Source organism: Melospiza georgiana, chromosome 10 (assembly GCF_028018845.1).
Source record: "Melospiza georgiana isolate bMelGeo1 chromosome 10, bMelGeo1.pri, whole genome shotgun sequence".
NCBI classification, from domain to species: Eukaryota; Metazoa; Chordata; class Aves; order Passeriformes; family Passerellidae; genus Melospiza; species Melospiza georgiana.
Genome location: NC_080439.1, coordinates 4,854,567 through 4,871,282, shown reverse-complemented (window position 1 = coordinate 4,871,282; position 16,716 = coordinate 4,854,567). Strand labels below are relative to the sequence as shown.

Sequence of the window (16,716 nt, the reverse complement as noted above, 5' to 3'; positions counted from 1 at the left end):
ACTGCACAACTTATCTAGGACTTAAGTCTATAAGACAGGATTGAAATAGAACTAGGATAGATTCCACTTACTTGCTACACCAGGGTGTCAAGGAAAGTGAGACCAAGCCTGTTAAGCCTTTATGAGCTTGATAAGGATCAAGCTCAATCACCATCAGATAATAAGAGGGAAAGGAGGGCACAGCTGAAGGTTCAGGATTCACCTTCAGTGAAAGGATTTATCACTAATATTGGTTTGTTGCTGCCACTGCTCATATCTTTATAACACCAAAGATGAAGGAAAACACAACAAGTACATCAAAGCAACTCTCTGCTGCAAATGACTTCAATTTGCCACATGGACACACAGCTCTACTTTCATCTCTGTCTCAGTGGGCACACATCAATAGCTGGTGTGATTAAACAGACTGGACCCCACTGGTTGGGAAAAAAAAACCAACAAAACCTGTACAAACAAATCACCAAGTTGCAGGTAGCCTGCAAGTCTCTCTACTTTAAAAGCCTACAGAGAAATGCTGCAGGAATAGGCAGATGCCACTATTTGAAAGAGTGTATCAGCACCAGGAAGAGTTTATACCTATACAACAGACAACTGAACACACACAGAAAAGATTCAAAGTGTCTATGGAAGCTTCCCCTGCAGGGGAGAAGGTGCAGCTTGCCTTGATTTTAGTGTGCACATCAAGAATATCTGGAATGCTGCCAAATATGGTCTTGATCTCTTCCTGTGCAAGGATTGGTCCCCCAAGTTGTCCTTCCTTCTCCAAAGGAACTTGAAACAACTGATGAATTAATAAAAAAATGTTAATGTCCTCCCAACTGCCAACATTGTGTTAGAAATAGCTATGAAAGCAACAGTATTTTCCTTTTGGATCATAATTTCCTGCAGTCACAATCTTGAGATGTCTCCATTCAGCAAGAGTGGGTTTTGGAGAATGGTTTGAAGATACAAACACTTAGTTTGATACATCTCTACAGCATAACTCCCTCTCAGCTCTTTCTACTCACACACATCTTGGCTCATTCTTTAAGTAGATAATCAGCTGCAATAGAAATAAACTTTCAAGAAATTAAGCTCTTTCTGTAAGTCGTTTGCTATTCTGCTCCTCTTGGGATAACTTAAAAAGATTTTTTTCCCTCTGCCATCTCTCTTTATTCACTAATATCTAAAATATTACTCAAGAAGATCTTATTTTCCTGACACTTCCAATTTCCATATATATTGCAATACCACTGCAGATCCCAGATTAGAAATTGTGTTTTCGAACCTGAACCTGAGTATTTTTATATGTCAGTAAAATTACATGAGACTGTTTATATTGTCATTTTCCTATGAAGCTCTGATGCACCCAAGCCCTCAAAAGCCTGCAGATCACAGATTGAAAATATTAATCAATATAAACATTGGCTATTTTATTACATTTGACCTGGACTGGCTTTAAAGCCATCTTACCTGAATAATTGTTGTCAGAATATCAACATAGTTACTTTCTGTCTGATACAATTCTTTTGCAACCTGCCATCTTGCAGACTGCTTGAGAGGAAGAGGAGTGGAGTTTTTGGAAGGTCTTGCACAGGACTTCGGTGTTTCTGATGAAGAGATATCCCCAAAAGAAAAGAGAGCTTTATTACAATAGAGTCCCTAAAAAAAGATCAGCCTCAAAGACAAAAACTTCAGAATTTTTAAGTGAAGGTAAGTTTGAGGTTTTTTTAAAGGTTATATTCTAGAGTTAGCAGGGCTCTTCCAAGAAAATGGCTCTCTTTATTGTAGCCTACTTATGGAACAACAGTAATACATTTTTCCTCAAAAATTAGACTGAAACTAATAAGCCATTTATGGACAGGTCAATGACTTGACCCTATTATTAGTTCCTTATTTTAGCAGGAAGCAAGGATTAGGTACTGAACATTACTTATTTATACACTAGTACAAAAGTGCTTTTCTACTTCCACTTTGCCATGCAAACAACTATCTCTCAGCTGCCTGCCATCCTTGCATTAAGTGTGTAGCTCAAAACCATTTACTAAAATCAGCCCTTGCACATACCACTTACATTTCTTCCCATTGAGGGAAGGAGAAAGGCTCAAGAAAGTAATTTCTCTTAAAGCTAAAGCCAAGGTGGATCTGGAACAATTCACGAGTTTTAAATATTTGCTCATGTCTTGGATGTCAGAGACCTATGTCTTTTTTTTATATCAAAGCTCACTACTGCCATAGCTAACAATGAAATAAGTACCTTAGCTGTTGTTTCCAAGCAGCAAGTTTTGAGACTGACTGCTGCTGTTGGATTAGAAGAAAATTCCCTACCATGGGTAACAAGAGCACTAGCATTACCTAAGAAGGCTGATCTTCCCTGAATTCCTTCTGAATTATCACTTACAGGCTGTGCCTCTTTGGAAGCTCTTATGTGATTTGAGTTTGCCTCTTTGAAGCAGTAGCAGCTCCAGATACCTCCTCTATGACCTGTTAAAAATCACTTGTGGTATCAGCTTTTAACTAACCCAAAATTTTGCAGTTCCTCTCTTCACAAGCACCACGTGCAGATATTTAAAACTCTGTCCATTCACTCAAAACCAATTGCTGATTTATATTCTTGTGAAGTTTTAGACATGACAGTTTGCTGGCACAAATAGTGTAGCCTCAACAGAACATTTCAAAGACCTTGGAGTGGGCCCTGCAGGAATTTTCCCTTTAACTCCTCTAGAAAAGAATCTTCATCCTCTTTCTTCCAAGTATCCTATGGAGAGTATTTTAGATGATTTACTGTTGACTATGCTGCTAATTTGCTACAGACTTCCAGCAGAGCATTTCAAGCATTGTGGATTAACACTCAATTGTATCCCTATTTATCACCTCCACATCTATTCCTTCAGATATGAACACGCTTACTGTGATGACAAGAGGCAGCTTGGGCTGTGTCTGAACTCTTCACTCCAACTTTTTCCTCCCCACTTTGAAAAGGGAAAAGCCTGGAGTTACATTGCAAATCTGTAGCAGAACCTGTAAGATTTCCCTACTACCACCATTTCCACTTGCATGCAGGAGCTGCTAACCACTAAGTGTGGCTGAATGGAAGGTTTCAGCTCTACCTCCATTGGCAGTGCTTGACTCTGGAGTGTTGGAAATATCCAGCAAGGAGCCAATGGAGAGGGAATGTTCAGCTGAGGGGCGTTTCCGAGGAGGGAAGGGGGACAGGTCTGTTTCCCTGGTCAGCTGGGCCAGAGTCTCTTTCAAGCGGCGCCGTTTGCGGTTGCTGTTGGGCGTGCTCAGGGACAGCAGCGACACCGACTTCTTGAAATCAGGACTCTCTGACTGCAGGGAAAGAAAACTTCATTTAGGGCTTTATCCTCTGTGTCCACTTCAACTCAGTGAATCACAGAAACCACACACAACACAGCAGGAAACTTCCTAGGGAAGCCGAGGCAAAACAGATGAAGTTTTTTGTTTCCCTTTCTAAAATAAAAACCACCAAGTTTTGTTTGACTAAAAGTAAAACTTTGGGAAGCAGAAAAAAAAGTTTCCATTCCAAATTAGTACTCTATGTATAAAATTTATAATGGATTACCTGGAACTTAAGTGCTGCTTTAAAACATCTGATCTCTAGCCCCACATACATTATGTTGCATGCTGATTTTACCACCAAAACATGCTGTGCATTGTGTGAGTGTTCAACATACCTTCTCAAATAAATACATGGACTCCCCAGCTCTGGCATCCATTTGAATGCTTCCCCAAAACCACTAGGAAAAGAAAAAAAACCCCACACATTATAAACACATTACAGAGATTCACCCAAAGTAAAAATGTTCAAAATAACCTATAATAGTTACACAGTTGGCAAGTGTGGTGGTGTTTTCAGGGGTTTTGGGATGAGGGAAGAGACAAGAATGTTGATTTTATGTTTCAGAAGGTCTGACTTATTATTTTATTATATATATTATATTAAAACTTGATATATATTTTATGATATATATATTATATTAAAAGAATAGAAGAAATTATTTTATTAGAAGGTTAGCTAAGAATAGAAAAGGAATGATAACAAAGGTTTGTGACTGAGACAGTCTGGGCAGCTGGACTGTGATTGGCCATTAATTAGAAACAACTACATGAGACCAATCACAGATCTACTTGTTGCATTCTACAGCAGCAGATAAACCATGATTACATTTTGTTCTTGAGGCTTCTCAGCTTCTCAGGAGAAAAAATCTTAAGGAAATGATTTTTCAGAAAATATCACTGCTACAGGCAAGGAAGATATTTTTGTCAGAATAAGAACACAGTTCTACATGGCAGCATTCTCTAAAGAATTTTCAGCACTAACCTCTTGCTTCACAACATAGAGTTTTTTTAAAGGTTCAAATGGAAGATCTTTTACTGTACTTTCTTCAACCACCAAGTGTGTACACCTTTCATCGCCAACTGGTAAATAATGTCCTCCTAGATAAAAAAAAAAAAAAAGGCAAATAAGCAGGAAAGAAGATTCTTGTTAGAAATTAGTATCTCACTTAACAGTTCTGTGGCACCCATCATCATAAACTCCATCCCATTCTTCCCAGAGGTTTTCATAAACAATCACCTTGCATTTCTGTCATTTCTTCCATGTTAGCTTTATCATCATCAGAGAATCCCAGGAAACTTAGCATGCAGTCCTGAAAGGGAGGAACCTTGAACTGGTTTCTAAAATCATCATCAGCTGCACAGAAATCACTGAAAGAAAGAAAATGCACAAAAAAGTCACTTAAGTGAATCAAGTCAATATTTAAGCAGAAGCTCACAACAATTTCAGGCAAACAGGATGCAAAGTGAAGGCTGAAGGAAAATGAACACCTACATTTCATTCCTCTTCTCCCATGCCTTATAAATCCACTCAGCTTTCACAATAGGAATACCAAGGCTTACAGCAATCTACAAAACAGGAAAAAGCATAAGTTGCACCAAATAGTTCCATTGAAATCTTTCTCACATCAAGAAAAATTTGTAACCTTCCTTTTACTTTTCAAGACAGATACTGCAAAAAGTGCATATATTCCTTCAAAAGCCATATTCAACTGCAGCTCCCCAGAGTCAGAACATATGAATTCAGTGACTAGGAAATCAGATCAATAGCTATTTTGACATTTCCTCAAAAGTGCACCATTTTGTTAGTCTGATATCCTTCATCACTCACAAAAACACAAAATCAAATCTCTGTTCCAGCAGAATATGGGATCTTTTTTCTGCTTTTGATACTTTGTATGAAGAAAAATACCCCATCCTGCTTTTATCAAAGAGAAAGTGACTATTTGAAAGGTAACTGCCATGACTGCTTGAGAGATTGTACAGTTTTCCTACATTTTCTCCTTTGATTTGGCAGAAAGGAGTGTTTGAACAGAAAGTAGGACTTCTCTTCCAACTGCAAGATTATAAAGACAAACAAGGAAAAAAAAAAAGCAACATCCTACCAACAATTCAAACCAGGGAGAGTCAAGAGGCATAGACATTGCTACATCATATTAAATAGTACAAAATTCTATAATCTGTTTACTTCTAAACTGAAGATAAGTGTCCCAAGTGATTCCCTTTTAGAATCAGAAAAGAAAAAGCACACTCATGTCTATTTATGCATAAAGGTATATTTGAATCCTCACCCATAACAAGTTTTAAATAATTTTTAGAAGATAGGCACCAACTAAGGAATGAAGTTTTCTACAAGTTACCTCAGAGTTTATTGTTTGGATAGACAGAAGCAGGCATTTTTTCATCATTGTCTTTACTACTGGTAGCATCACTACTTAACCATTTTGGATCTTGTTATTTACTATACTTGTCTGTTTCAAATTTATGTTATTTAGATCTCCCACAGAGACACAAACATGCCAAAGCTGAACACCAGACTGAGATGAATTCACTATTACAAGTTATTGCTTTTAGTACAGGAAAAAGCAGCAGCTTCTGAGCTGAAGTATAAAGAACAAACAGTCTACAAAAGCCAAAGTGCAAAGATTTCTATGAAACATCAACTCAAGCTTACATACTCTGAATTTGTCTCCATGTGTTGAATTTGCCACCAGATGAGTAACTTTTGAGCTGAAGTCCCTTCTAATAATTCCACCCATGTGATGAACCAAGGTCACAAGCTTAACCTGAAAAAGGAAAATGAAAAGTTTTCAGTACCTTTTGAAGAGCAAGTTCAGTACAAAGGTGGTTTACAAAGTTACAGAAGGTTACATTAAAGGTCTAGAAAGAGAAATACTCTGATCTGTTCTTAAAACAACTTGTTCACAATGACAGAAGATTCAGCTTATACATCAAAAGAGCTATTAAGATTTATTTTTATTTCAACATTTAATACAGCCTTGCTGTGTAGCCTGAAGACTATCCAAGCCACCAGTACTCTCATGATCATCACACATAATGCCTTCACCTTTTCCCACATGTTAGATTTGACATTTTCCTTGCTGATTTAGTCAATTTAGATCAAACCTAACTAACCCCAACACCAGGTAAAGGCTTTTGGCTTGGGTTTGGTTTTTTTCAGATGAAGATGTGGAGCCATATTGTTGATTCCCAGGTGTCCAGTAGGGAAATTAGATGGCAACTGCCTACTGAAATGGAAAAGCCATGTGCTAGAGTATCAAACACAGAGTAAGTCCTGATAGCACAATATCATGACAAGATCACATGCCAGCAAATGCTCTGAACAGAGCTACAAAGATTGTCTTGTTTATTCTACTACATGTACCAAAAAAAAAAGACACTGCTGGGTAAACATCTTATCTGAAGCCTCAACCTACAGACCCTTAAGCTCTATTGAATTAGAGCAGCTTAATGTCACTCAACAAAAAAGTGACCAAAAATGACAGACAAAATGACTTGAACACAGTTTTGTTCCCATCTTCAAATATCACTGCCTCTGGACTTGCAAAAAACCAAAAGAACAAACAATTCCCATACAAGCCTGAGTCATGGTTAAACCCTATCACCCTGGGTGATAGAACAGAAGAGTATCTTGAAAATATACTTAACATGGTTTTTACCAATCCAAAGAAGAATATGTTACTTACTAATTCATCTTTCTTTCTGAATCCTGTAAAGCACAGTACCAAGTTCAACATACTTGCACAGTACAGTGGACGGCAGGAGAAAGGTAAAGGCTGAAAACAAGAGGAAAGCTCATGAGTCAACAGCATGCTGCAGCCATTAAAGTTTTCACATCACCTTTAATACACTGCTGTTATTTCTAGTATTAAAAATGTGTCAGACATTAGTCCAGGTCTGTGTACTCAGTTATACCTTAGCTCCAGGCCTGCTGATAAAGTAACTAGAGCATCCTGAAGTTCTACAGGTAGCACTCCATCCTTTTTATTTCCTCCCCAGTCCATCTGCTCAACGTTACAACTTTGGACATATAAAGTGATTACTGGAGAATCATTTGTATGCTGCCTTTCCCAATGGCACAATCCCAAGTGATGCTCAACAACTCCCACAACTATAGCAGCAGTTGTAGCCTTACCCCTCTCTACCTGCACTCTCTCACTACATGGGATATTCTAACACAGCACCAGAAACTTGCTTGTCTCAAAATTCTCTTGCTAGGAATGTTTATAACTGATTGGAATAGCAAGAAATATTTTACTGTGAACTCTTAGAACTCAGTGCAGTGGGGAGCTAACTCATGTGATTTCAGCAGGAAGCACCCACCTCTCCTTTCTGTGCACAGTGCAGCACCACCGGCGGCCCGATGACTCTGCAGTCTGCCTTGCAGAGGTTGCTGAAGATGGGAGCTTGGAAGTCTGACACAACGAAGACCGTCTCAAATTCAGGGGAATCAGAATCTCCAAGCTCTTCTATTGTGTCTGTCTTTATGTAGGGCATTTTAATTTCCTTGATGCACAGGGGTGAAAGGGAAAGCATTACTCAGGTAACATACTTGCACAAGTGTAAAATTCAACTGATGTTTATTTTGGAGCATTAGGAAAATGTGTGAGTCATATTTCAGAGTTAGGATTTGTGAAAGCTGAATGCAATGCACTGTTCTCTAGCATAAGAATAGCTATGAACTGCTGCATGCTTTAAGACTGAATGTCAAATAATTCCTGCTTTTGAAGAATCAGAATTCTGGTTGCTTAAGCAGTTTATGTATCAGTTCACACTGATAATGTAGCACTGGAAGGAGCTAGATAGAAAAAGTACCCTAAGCTCAAAAGCTAAATGAAATTTCAGACTGTCAGAACAGCTTAGGGTACTGTGGGATGCTACTAAAAAGTAGCATCCAGTTTGCAACAGCAAGCTCCATGCTGCAAAATGCCTACAGAACAGAAATAGGTTTTGTTCATTGCTTGATATTTGTAAGTGGTCAAAAAAATTTGTCCATTCTATTTTCAAATACTAGTTCCAAACTTTATCTCTTATGCCTTTCACATCAAGAAATGGAAAAGCATTTCTTGCACTTCAGTTTGAATGCAGCTTTCAATTGAAAGAGAAGTCCATTGACAATTACAAAGCCAGTTCATAGCACAAACTTATGTGTGACTGAACACAAGCATGCAGTTGGATTATCCCCATGGATATTCTGATGCCCCTGTTAGAAAACACCACCAGAAAAGAGCTACAAGTGTTACTCCATATTTTAAAAGAAGTGCTAATTTGATGAGCTGTGACACCATCAGAACCATTAGCATATATTATGACCATTATGCCCAATTAATCCAAATTAAAGTGTGTGCACATTTCAGTCCCAGTGAAGTGTAACATGCTCCATGCAATTACACGTGCTGAATTGCATGACATACCATATGAATAATACTTTTTATTAGTTTTTCTTCTGATTTATCAGGGCTACTTTCCTTTATCTTTATAACAGGTACTTCCATTATCTTAATGGTCTGTGGAAGAGGAGAACTTTAGTACAGAAGCAAATTGGTTGCTGCAAGTCTGAAGGCATAACCTTCAGTGCTGTTTTATCTCAGGCCCACATACCTCCAAGGCTTTCTGAAGCTCCTCACGTTTCCCTGCTTCCTGAACCAAAACCACTCTTGTTTCTATTTGAGGCATTTCTTCTGCTCAGAGAGAAGCAAGGATAATATTTGTATTTTAGCAGAAAGATCTATGTTATGTCTAAATCAAGCAATAATATACACAAGAATACAGGCAGAGTAACCTTTCAAGATTCCTTATCAGGAGCAATCCTGAAAATAAATGTTACTTTAAGAAGAGTGTCCTTTAATTAAGGCATACCAAATTGACTTTGAGCCCAAACTTTCAAGTATGAAGTGAAACTAGAATCTGCAATTCATGACCAGTCAAAACAAAAACATAAATCAAGGAGGAGGAAAGACAACAAGCAAATGAAAACCCCCAAAAAGTACAGGCTTAATGCTTCTGGCAGAATTAGATACCAAGATCTGCTAGAAAATAGTCAGCTGCTATCTTTTCTAGTTTCTGTGTTCCTGCTAACAAGGTTCATTACTTTCTTGGTGACTGTGCAGTTCCCAGGAATATCAGAACTGAAACTAGATGCCTTGTTTTTTTCCTTGCATTAATAAGCCTTCAAAATATTAGGAGGAAAACCAAGTGTTGCCTCCATGTCATTTACATAACAGACCACGAGCAGATTTTGGCTACTACCTTGGAGGAAAACATTGGTGGTTGTTTTTTAATTTCAAGATTTGTTATTGAATTAATTTTGGTCTTAAGACTATTAATCTCTCCACGTCTCTACCTTATTCATCTGTCCACCTGTACATAACAGAGCAGCTGCAGTTTCCAAACACTGATGTCAAAATGTCACCTGCAGTGACATTCCACAGAAGAGACATCAAATGGAACTGACAGCTTTCTGTACAACAGCCACAAAATTCATTCAATTTGGGCTGTAACTCCAAATGTTCTTAATGAAAGGATTCCAGATCAACACCCTTTTCCCTACTCTTTGTACATTCTGGAGCTCAAAGTACTTCTGGTTTTTCAAAACTACTAAATACCAACAAAGTAATCAGTCATTGCACAAACCAAGCAGTCTTAAAATAAACTTCCCCCCTTACCTTCAACATCCAGAACAGCTGCACGGAATACATTCTCTTTGGAGGTTTCTATCATTTTTGACTCAAGAACAGAAGAATCAGCCAAGAGGCTCCTCCCAGTTTCAGACACCAGAGTACTGCTGTCAGCCATGATTATGCTTTGTTTCTTTCTTCAACAGCTGCAAGGTGCAGGGGGGAGATTCAGTTACAGGTGCAAAAAGCTCATTCATGAGTCCTATGACCAAGACTGTCAGAAGTGACTTCAGAAACAAAACATTTGGGCTCCTACTGAACTCCCACTCACACTGATAGAGCATCAAGAGTAACACAACTGATAGAAAAGACTGACAACAAAGCTGTTACAGAAATGGTTCTGTAATTCATCTGCACAGAGGGAACTGCAGCTCTGAGCACAGGCAAACATGAACTCAAGTGCTCATTTAAAAAAGCTTAACCACAAAGCAGGAAACTAAAAGCATTTTTTCTTTCAGTGACAAGCTATTTACAAGCTACAGCTGAGACTAAAATTAGCATTGTTGATTTGAAACATCAGCAGAAGAATTAGGGTAAGCATAGCATCTTGCTAAAATGTGATTTCTCAGGTGAACTGGCTAGAGATACTGTGGTTAGAAACGAGCACCCAGAGAGCAGAGCCAGGACTATTTATTTACTCTTAGAAAAATTAAAAAAGCTTGAGAGTCTCTGCAAAGCTGATGTGCACATACATGTCCAGCTGTAAGGTCCTGAATTAACTATGACAGAGTAGAAGCAGCCTTTCATCCTCAGACACAGAGGCCTTTTCTCCTCTCCTCTCCAACACCCTGGATCTGTGCTCTCTCTGCCCATCAGCCTTGTCACCTACTGCAAAGGCAGAACCTCAACCCTCTCATTTCCTGGGAGCCACCTCCCCAAATCCTGCAGCCCAAAGATTGCTCTCAGGCACGTGCCCAACACACAGGAGGCAGGCAGGGTGAGTTCCTGTGACTCATCACACACCCAGGTCCCAGTGTTTGCACAGTGAGATCAGGAGTTACCCACAGCAGCAGCTACAGCTGAGCTGCTGTTGGACAATAACCCTTTGTAGCACTTGAACTGGGATTGTTCTGTGACTGCATGTGCCCTTTGAAAACAGCAGCTACACAAATACTGCACTGGAGCATTGTCTGAAAGAGGACTCTTGAGGCAGTAAACCCCTAGAGAACAGCACATGCTATTTTCCAAATTGGGTAATGACCATCCCATTACACAGCAAAGTCAGAAGACAAAAAGCAATGGGCACTTGGTCATACCAGCAATACAGAAAGGACTGGGACTCGTGGAAGGGATTCACATCTTCATAATACACAAGTTCCTAATGCAGTGAGGAGCAATAATCAACACCACAAATCTATCATTATTCTAGACATATTCAACTCCCAGATTTACCAGCTGAGTTTCCAGGTCACGCACAGCTGTGCAGGTCCATGGAGCTGAGTTTCCTACACCTATGCCCCAGTCACCCTCCGCGTTTTTCTCAGAGTAAGAGGAGAGAGTGACCTCAATCATGAAGAGTCTTTGGGGAATCCCCTGACCAGAGAGTTACAATGTCACCACCAGGAGCTGTAACACAGTTACCAATTCCTTTGGCAGCGGTGGAGGGAAGTATAATCTTGGCAGATTCAAACCAGATCGCTAATAGTAATTACCACAAGAACAATTACAATGTAAATTCAGAGGAAAACAAGCCCTCCGGTTAGAGGCATAACTAAACTTAAATCCTAGAGATTATTTCCTAGAAGTCTGAGACATCAGTACAGTTATTATTACACCAAGTAAAATGTACATGAACTCACAAACAACTTCCTTGCATATTTGAAGAAGCCTAGACTTTGGTCTGGGCATTGATTTTCTTTATGGATTTTTATAATTTATTTATTTCTGAGGTTCCATCCTGGGTGTGTCTAAAAATATTCCTTGTTTCAATAACCTTATAATAATAATAACAATATTTGTCACTACACCTACAGACTGCAAGTGACAGGATGCAGAGGAGAACAAACAGCACGCACAGACAGTTTTCCCTCACATAAAGAGCAAAAAATCAGAACACCATCACTACAGGCTTCAGGCAGAGCCAATACCCCACAGCATCACACTCAAAAATGACCTCCCAATGATTTGTGGGAAGCCTGAAGGACACAAACCAGCCACAAACCAAAATAAGTTTGGTAAAGCACGGAAAGGACAGTAAACACCTCCCACGCTTCCATGTCCCTCCCGAGGAAGCACCCAGGAGGGTTCCCGAGCTCCGCAGGGAGGTGGCCCAGGCCAGGCCGAGGGGCCGCCGCCTCTCGAGGCAGCAGGTGCCGCCGGGCCCGGGGCTCCGCCCTGCCCAAGGAGCACGGCCGGCGGCCTGAGGAGCCCCGGGGCAGCGCCGGACCCGGAGCCCCCACAGGAGCCCGACACACTGGCCCCGCTCCGGGCGAGCCGCCCGCACCCCCAGCCCCGGTGCCCCCTCACCGCCGGCGCGACCCGCCGCCATCCGCGGCCGCCGCCAATTCAAAAAGCGAGCCGCCGCACTCACACCGCCGCCCATTGGCTGGCGGCCCCACCGCCCCGCTGTAAGCCGCCCCCTCATTCGCCACGGCCGCGAGATGCCCCGCCCACTTGCCCTTCCTTTTCGGCAGCACTGCGCCCATGTCCCTTTTGGATTGGTCGTTGCATCTGCCACTCAGGCGGAGCGCTCTGCCATTGGCTGTGAGATATTTCCTGGGCAGACGCACAGCGCTTGTTGCGGTAGAGCGCAGGTTGTTGAGTGGGCGGGGGGGACGAACTCTGCGCTGATTGGCTGCCGCGGGGTTTGAACGCTAGCAACGGCGGCGGCCGGAGACCCGGATGGAGCGGGCGGGGCGGGCGGGGCGCTGCCCTCACGGTCCCCTCACGGCCCCCTCACGGACTCCTCACGGACCAGGGTCCAGCCGCCCTCCATACCAACCCAGCGGACCTGGAGAAAGTCGCTGTGGTCACCGCAAAAATATTAATGCTGCTTATAAACATAAAAATAAAAATTAAAACGGTGTGCATCTCTTGTAGTGAGTTTCAGAATAATCCGTTCGTAGGAAACAGGAGCTACTGGGTAAATACGACTGGTCAAGGTGAAAATCAACCAGCTGACTCCACGGCAGCAGCCCCGAAATAAATTATGCCAAATGTTTAAATTGTCCTTTTGTTTTTAATTTTCCCTGATACTAAAGCTTACTGGTATGGAAAGGGATTCTTAGGGGCTCAGTATCCTGGAACCTAATTTAGCACAATGTTTCACTGCAAATGTCAACTAACTCCCAATGTAAATACAATGAAAGATACATTTTGTATTTCTAGAATGTTCTGTTATCTGCCAAACTGAGTTCTTAGATCATCCAAATTTTTTTCAGTTCAGGCTTTTTCATTATTGATCCAGCAGCTGCAAAAGCCCATTGACTTTTTATGGTTTGGAAGAAAAACAAACTAGGAAAAGCATAGGAAAATTATAATGGGTGTTATTTATATGGATATAGATTTGCTGATGAGGTACACAGAAATTAGGACTATTTTCCTGAGGAAAAGATTTCAGAATAACCGCCTGGAAAGCAAGGAGGTCACTTCAATGTTGACACTTGTGTCCAATTATTACACAATTGCACAAGCCCTACAATTACTTTATTTCACATTGGCTAATTTCAATGATAACTTACCATCAAAATCCACCCTTACATGAGGTCCTTTTGTCACCTTTGAGTACCCACTTGGGCCATCATTTTGCAGTTCCAGGCCAACTTTCATTGGATTTTCCACTGCACACTTTTATTTAAAAGTCCTTTTCAGCCAGGTTTCCCCCACCTGGAACCAGGGTTCTCCTAGGTTTGCAACAAGTTCTGCACTACAGGAGTCAATAGTACTTGTTTCTGGAAAAGATACTGGTGTTTGCACATTAATTTTCATTTAACATCAACATCTTAAAAAACATAAATAAAGTGTGTATAAAATGTTGTGCTTGCAAAGACAGGAGAACCATATTTACTTGGACAAGGGATTAAGAGGTAATAAGATGCATCACTTCTCAGATAAAGGTTTAAAAAATAATATAATCAATACCCAAATATTCTGTACATAAATAGAGGGTTCCCTGTGCATTTGGGAGTGACTTGTATTAGCCATTTTTACAATACACTTGAAAATCCAGAATTACAAACTGATAAAGCAGTTTGGTTATTCTGGTGAACCTGGATTCCCAGGAACAGAATGTAGACAAATTTTAGGTATAAATCACTTAAAAAACATGGCTAAGTTGTGGGATTTTTTAAAGAAGTGCTCTTATCCTCTCTAAAGATTAATACAGGACTGATGACAAAATAATTACTATTCTTCAACTGTCTGACATTTAAACATCGAAGTGCTTTTCTTATAAAAGGCTCTGAAATAGAAACACCCATTATTTTGTGTTCTGTAAAATGTAACATGCAGCTGAAACCTGCCCTTCCTTCCAGTTAAGTAGGCATCAGTAACCCAGGAGCATAACATTTATTTTATAGTTAAATACCTTCTTCAAGCAGTGACACCCACGGGGAGAAGGTTTCAGGAGATTAAATCATTAAATAAATCCTGACACGCTGCTTGGGTGAGAGCAGGGATCTCACAGCTGTGGCAGAGGACAAGGAGGCCACACTGGAAAAGCTGATGGGACCCCAGGAGGCACAAGGAGACCTCGGTACCCCCTTGGTGCTCTGTGTTTTCCCAGGAATTTGGGGTCCAGCTCCTCTTCCTTGGCTTCAGGGTGTGAGTTTACATAGGTAAACTGCTGGCCCTGAGATGTCCTGCGAGCATCCTGGGGTTTTATTTATCTCTTTTACATTTTTTAAACAAAGGGATCTTTCTCAAACCACAGTGGTTTATTGTTGGTTTATTGGTTTTTTTTTTCCAATCAACTGAAATTTTTTTTTCAATCAACTGAGCCATTGATTCAGTTTAGCCAGAGCAGCAGTTTTCAAAACATGAGGAAGGAGAGAGATCAAGCACCAGATGTATGTGGGGGGGCAGTGGGGGCATGAGAAGCCTCAGAAAAATCCCATCCAACCTTTTTTATCCCTACTTTGAGGAGATAAGTAGCTGAGAGAGGAGTGGGGCTCAGTTTTGATGGAGGTTTGTGAACAGTTAGTTTTGTTGTAGAGATGGGTACCAAGTATTACACTCAGGATGCTGGGTGTGGGATTTAGGGGCAGGGGCAAGGAAAGCAAAGGAACCAGGGTATGCAGAGCAAGGGAGGCAGGGGAGCAGGGCACAAGGTGAAGGAGAAGGTGTGAGCACAAAACAATACAGAAAGGCACAACTTTGTATAAAAACCTGGAGACCTCGGGGACTTACCCTGGTCTGCTTTCTTGGCAAGGCTTGTTTCTCCCCTTCTGTAGTCTACCCAAATGGACTGTGAAAACCACAGAAAATCCATCTGCTGCTGTTATTAGAAAAGGTTAAAGATGCTTGAGGGGCTCACTTTCTCGCTCATTCCAGAAACATTCTTCTGCAACCTTTAGAATCTGCAAGGTGGTACTTCAGTTCCAGGAAAGCTCCACTAAAAGCTGACCTTTTCATTTGTAGAAACATATTTTTCTTATATTACGTTTTCATGTCAACTTTTAAAGGAAAGCTGTGCTTTCCAGGACTCTATTTATATTTCTATGTGACTTTTTAGTATTATGAATTCATTTTTAATTATAGTCAGTGTTAAGTTTGGTGCTCATTCTTTTTTTTTTCTGCACTGGATTCATAATGTACGTGAATTTGGCTATTTAAATAAATATTTTAATTTGCTGACGACAGGACTGTGACTAAGTAATCGCTTCTGTAAAGGCTGAACTCTTTAGAGTCTGATTAAAAATATATTTAACTTTTTTTCCTGTCTTAGGTACAAGAAATATTTCTGTGTTGAACCAAAATCTGTTACTGACCCATGGTAAAAAAATGAAAACCCCAACAAACTCCCAGTCCAATACAAAATTACAAAACAAACATACCTTAAACAAATAATCTTTCTGGAATCTGTTGTGTGTTAAATGGGAAACAGGTTTCTCCAGGTAAAATAAGGGTGTCCCTGAGTTTCTGGAAACAGCTTGAACCTGAGATCCTGTCAAACTGATTTGAATTGTTCCATGTTGCAGCCTACATCTCACCTCCTCAGCCTCTGGGCTCAGTGGAGAAGGGCCAACCCTACCTGAACATTGCTATTCTTGTTCTCTGCTGGCAAAGAGCTGACACCGCACACATCCGCTGCTGCTGCAACCCTAAATAATGAAAATGTGAAAATCAAGGCCAGCTCTGACAGGGCCTGGAGCAGCTTGGTCTAGGGGAAGGTGTCCCTGTCCATGACAGGGACTTTGGAGTGAGATGGTCTTTAAGTCCTTGCAACCCAAACCATTCGGTGATTCTGTGAACTGGTGGGGTTTGCTTGTGGGTCGGGCTGGCTGCTGCCAGGTCAGCCCCACAGAACCACTCAGCCTGAGTGGGCAAAGCGTTTGGGTGTGGGTACAGGGGTCAGGTGTAGGCATGGGGTGCCAGCAGAGGGTACGGGGTGCCAGCAGCGGGTACGGGGTGCCAGCAGTGGGTACAGGGTGTCAGCAGTGGGTACAGTGTGCCAGCAGTGGGTACGGGATGCCAGCAGTGGGTACAGGGTGTCAGCAGTGAGTACAGCGTGTCAGCAGCG

At 41.0% G+C, this 16,716-nt stretch overlaps 1 protein-coding gene across 1 annotated transcript in view; it reads right to left on the bottom strand.

Moving 5' to 3' along the window:
* Window positions 1–13,810, bottom strand: part of ECT2 (epithelial cell transforming 2) — a 28,225-nt gene extending 14,415 nt beyond the window's left edge. The window contains exons 1-14 of the mRNA XM_058030980.1: window positions 13,737–13,810; window positions 10,026–10,183; window positions 8,962–9,041; window positions 8,775–8,867; window positions 7,684–7,866; window positions 7,047–7,136; window positions 6,018–6,125; window positions 4,835–4,908; window positions 4,580–4,710; window positions 4,325–4,440; window positions 3,678–3,740; window positions 3,090–3,312; window positions 1,453–1,589; window positions 662–781 (exon numbers count right to left, since the gene is read on the bottom strand). Coding sequence (XP_057886963.1) covers window positions 662–781; window positions 1,453–1,589; window positions 3,090–3,312; window positions 3,678–3,740; window positions 4,325–4,440; window positions 4,580–4,710; window positions 4,835–4,908; window positions 6,018–6,125; window positions 7,047–7,136; window positions 7,684–7,866; window positions 8,775–8,867; window positions 8,962–9,041; window positions 10,026–10,155 — 1,548 coding nt within the window. The 5' untranslated portion in view covers window positions 10,156–10,183; window positions 13,737–13,810. The remainder of the gene's footprint in view (window positions 1–661; window positions 782–1,452; window positions 1,590–3,089; window positions 3,313–3,677; window positions 3,741–4,324; window positions 4,441–4,579; window positions 4,711–4,834; window positions 4,909–6,017; window positions 6,126–7,046; window positions 7,137–7,683; window positions 7,867–8,774; window positions 8,868–8,961; window positions 9,042–10,025; window positions 10,184–13,736) is intronic.
* Window positions 13,811–16,716: the final 2,906 nt, after the last annotated feature.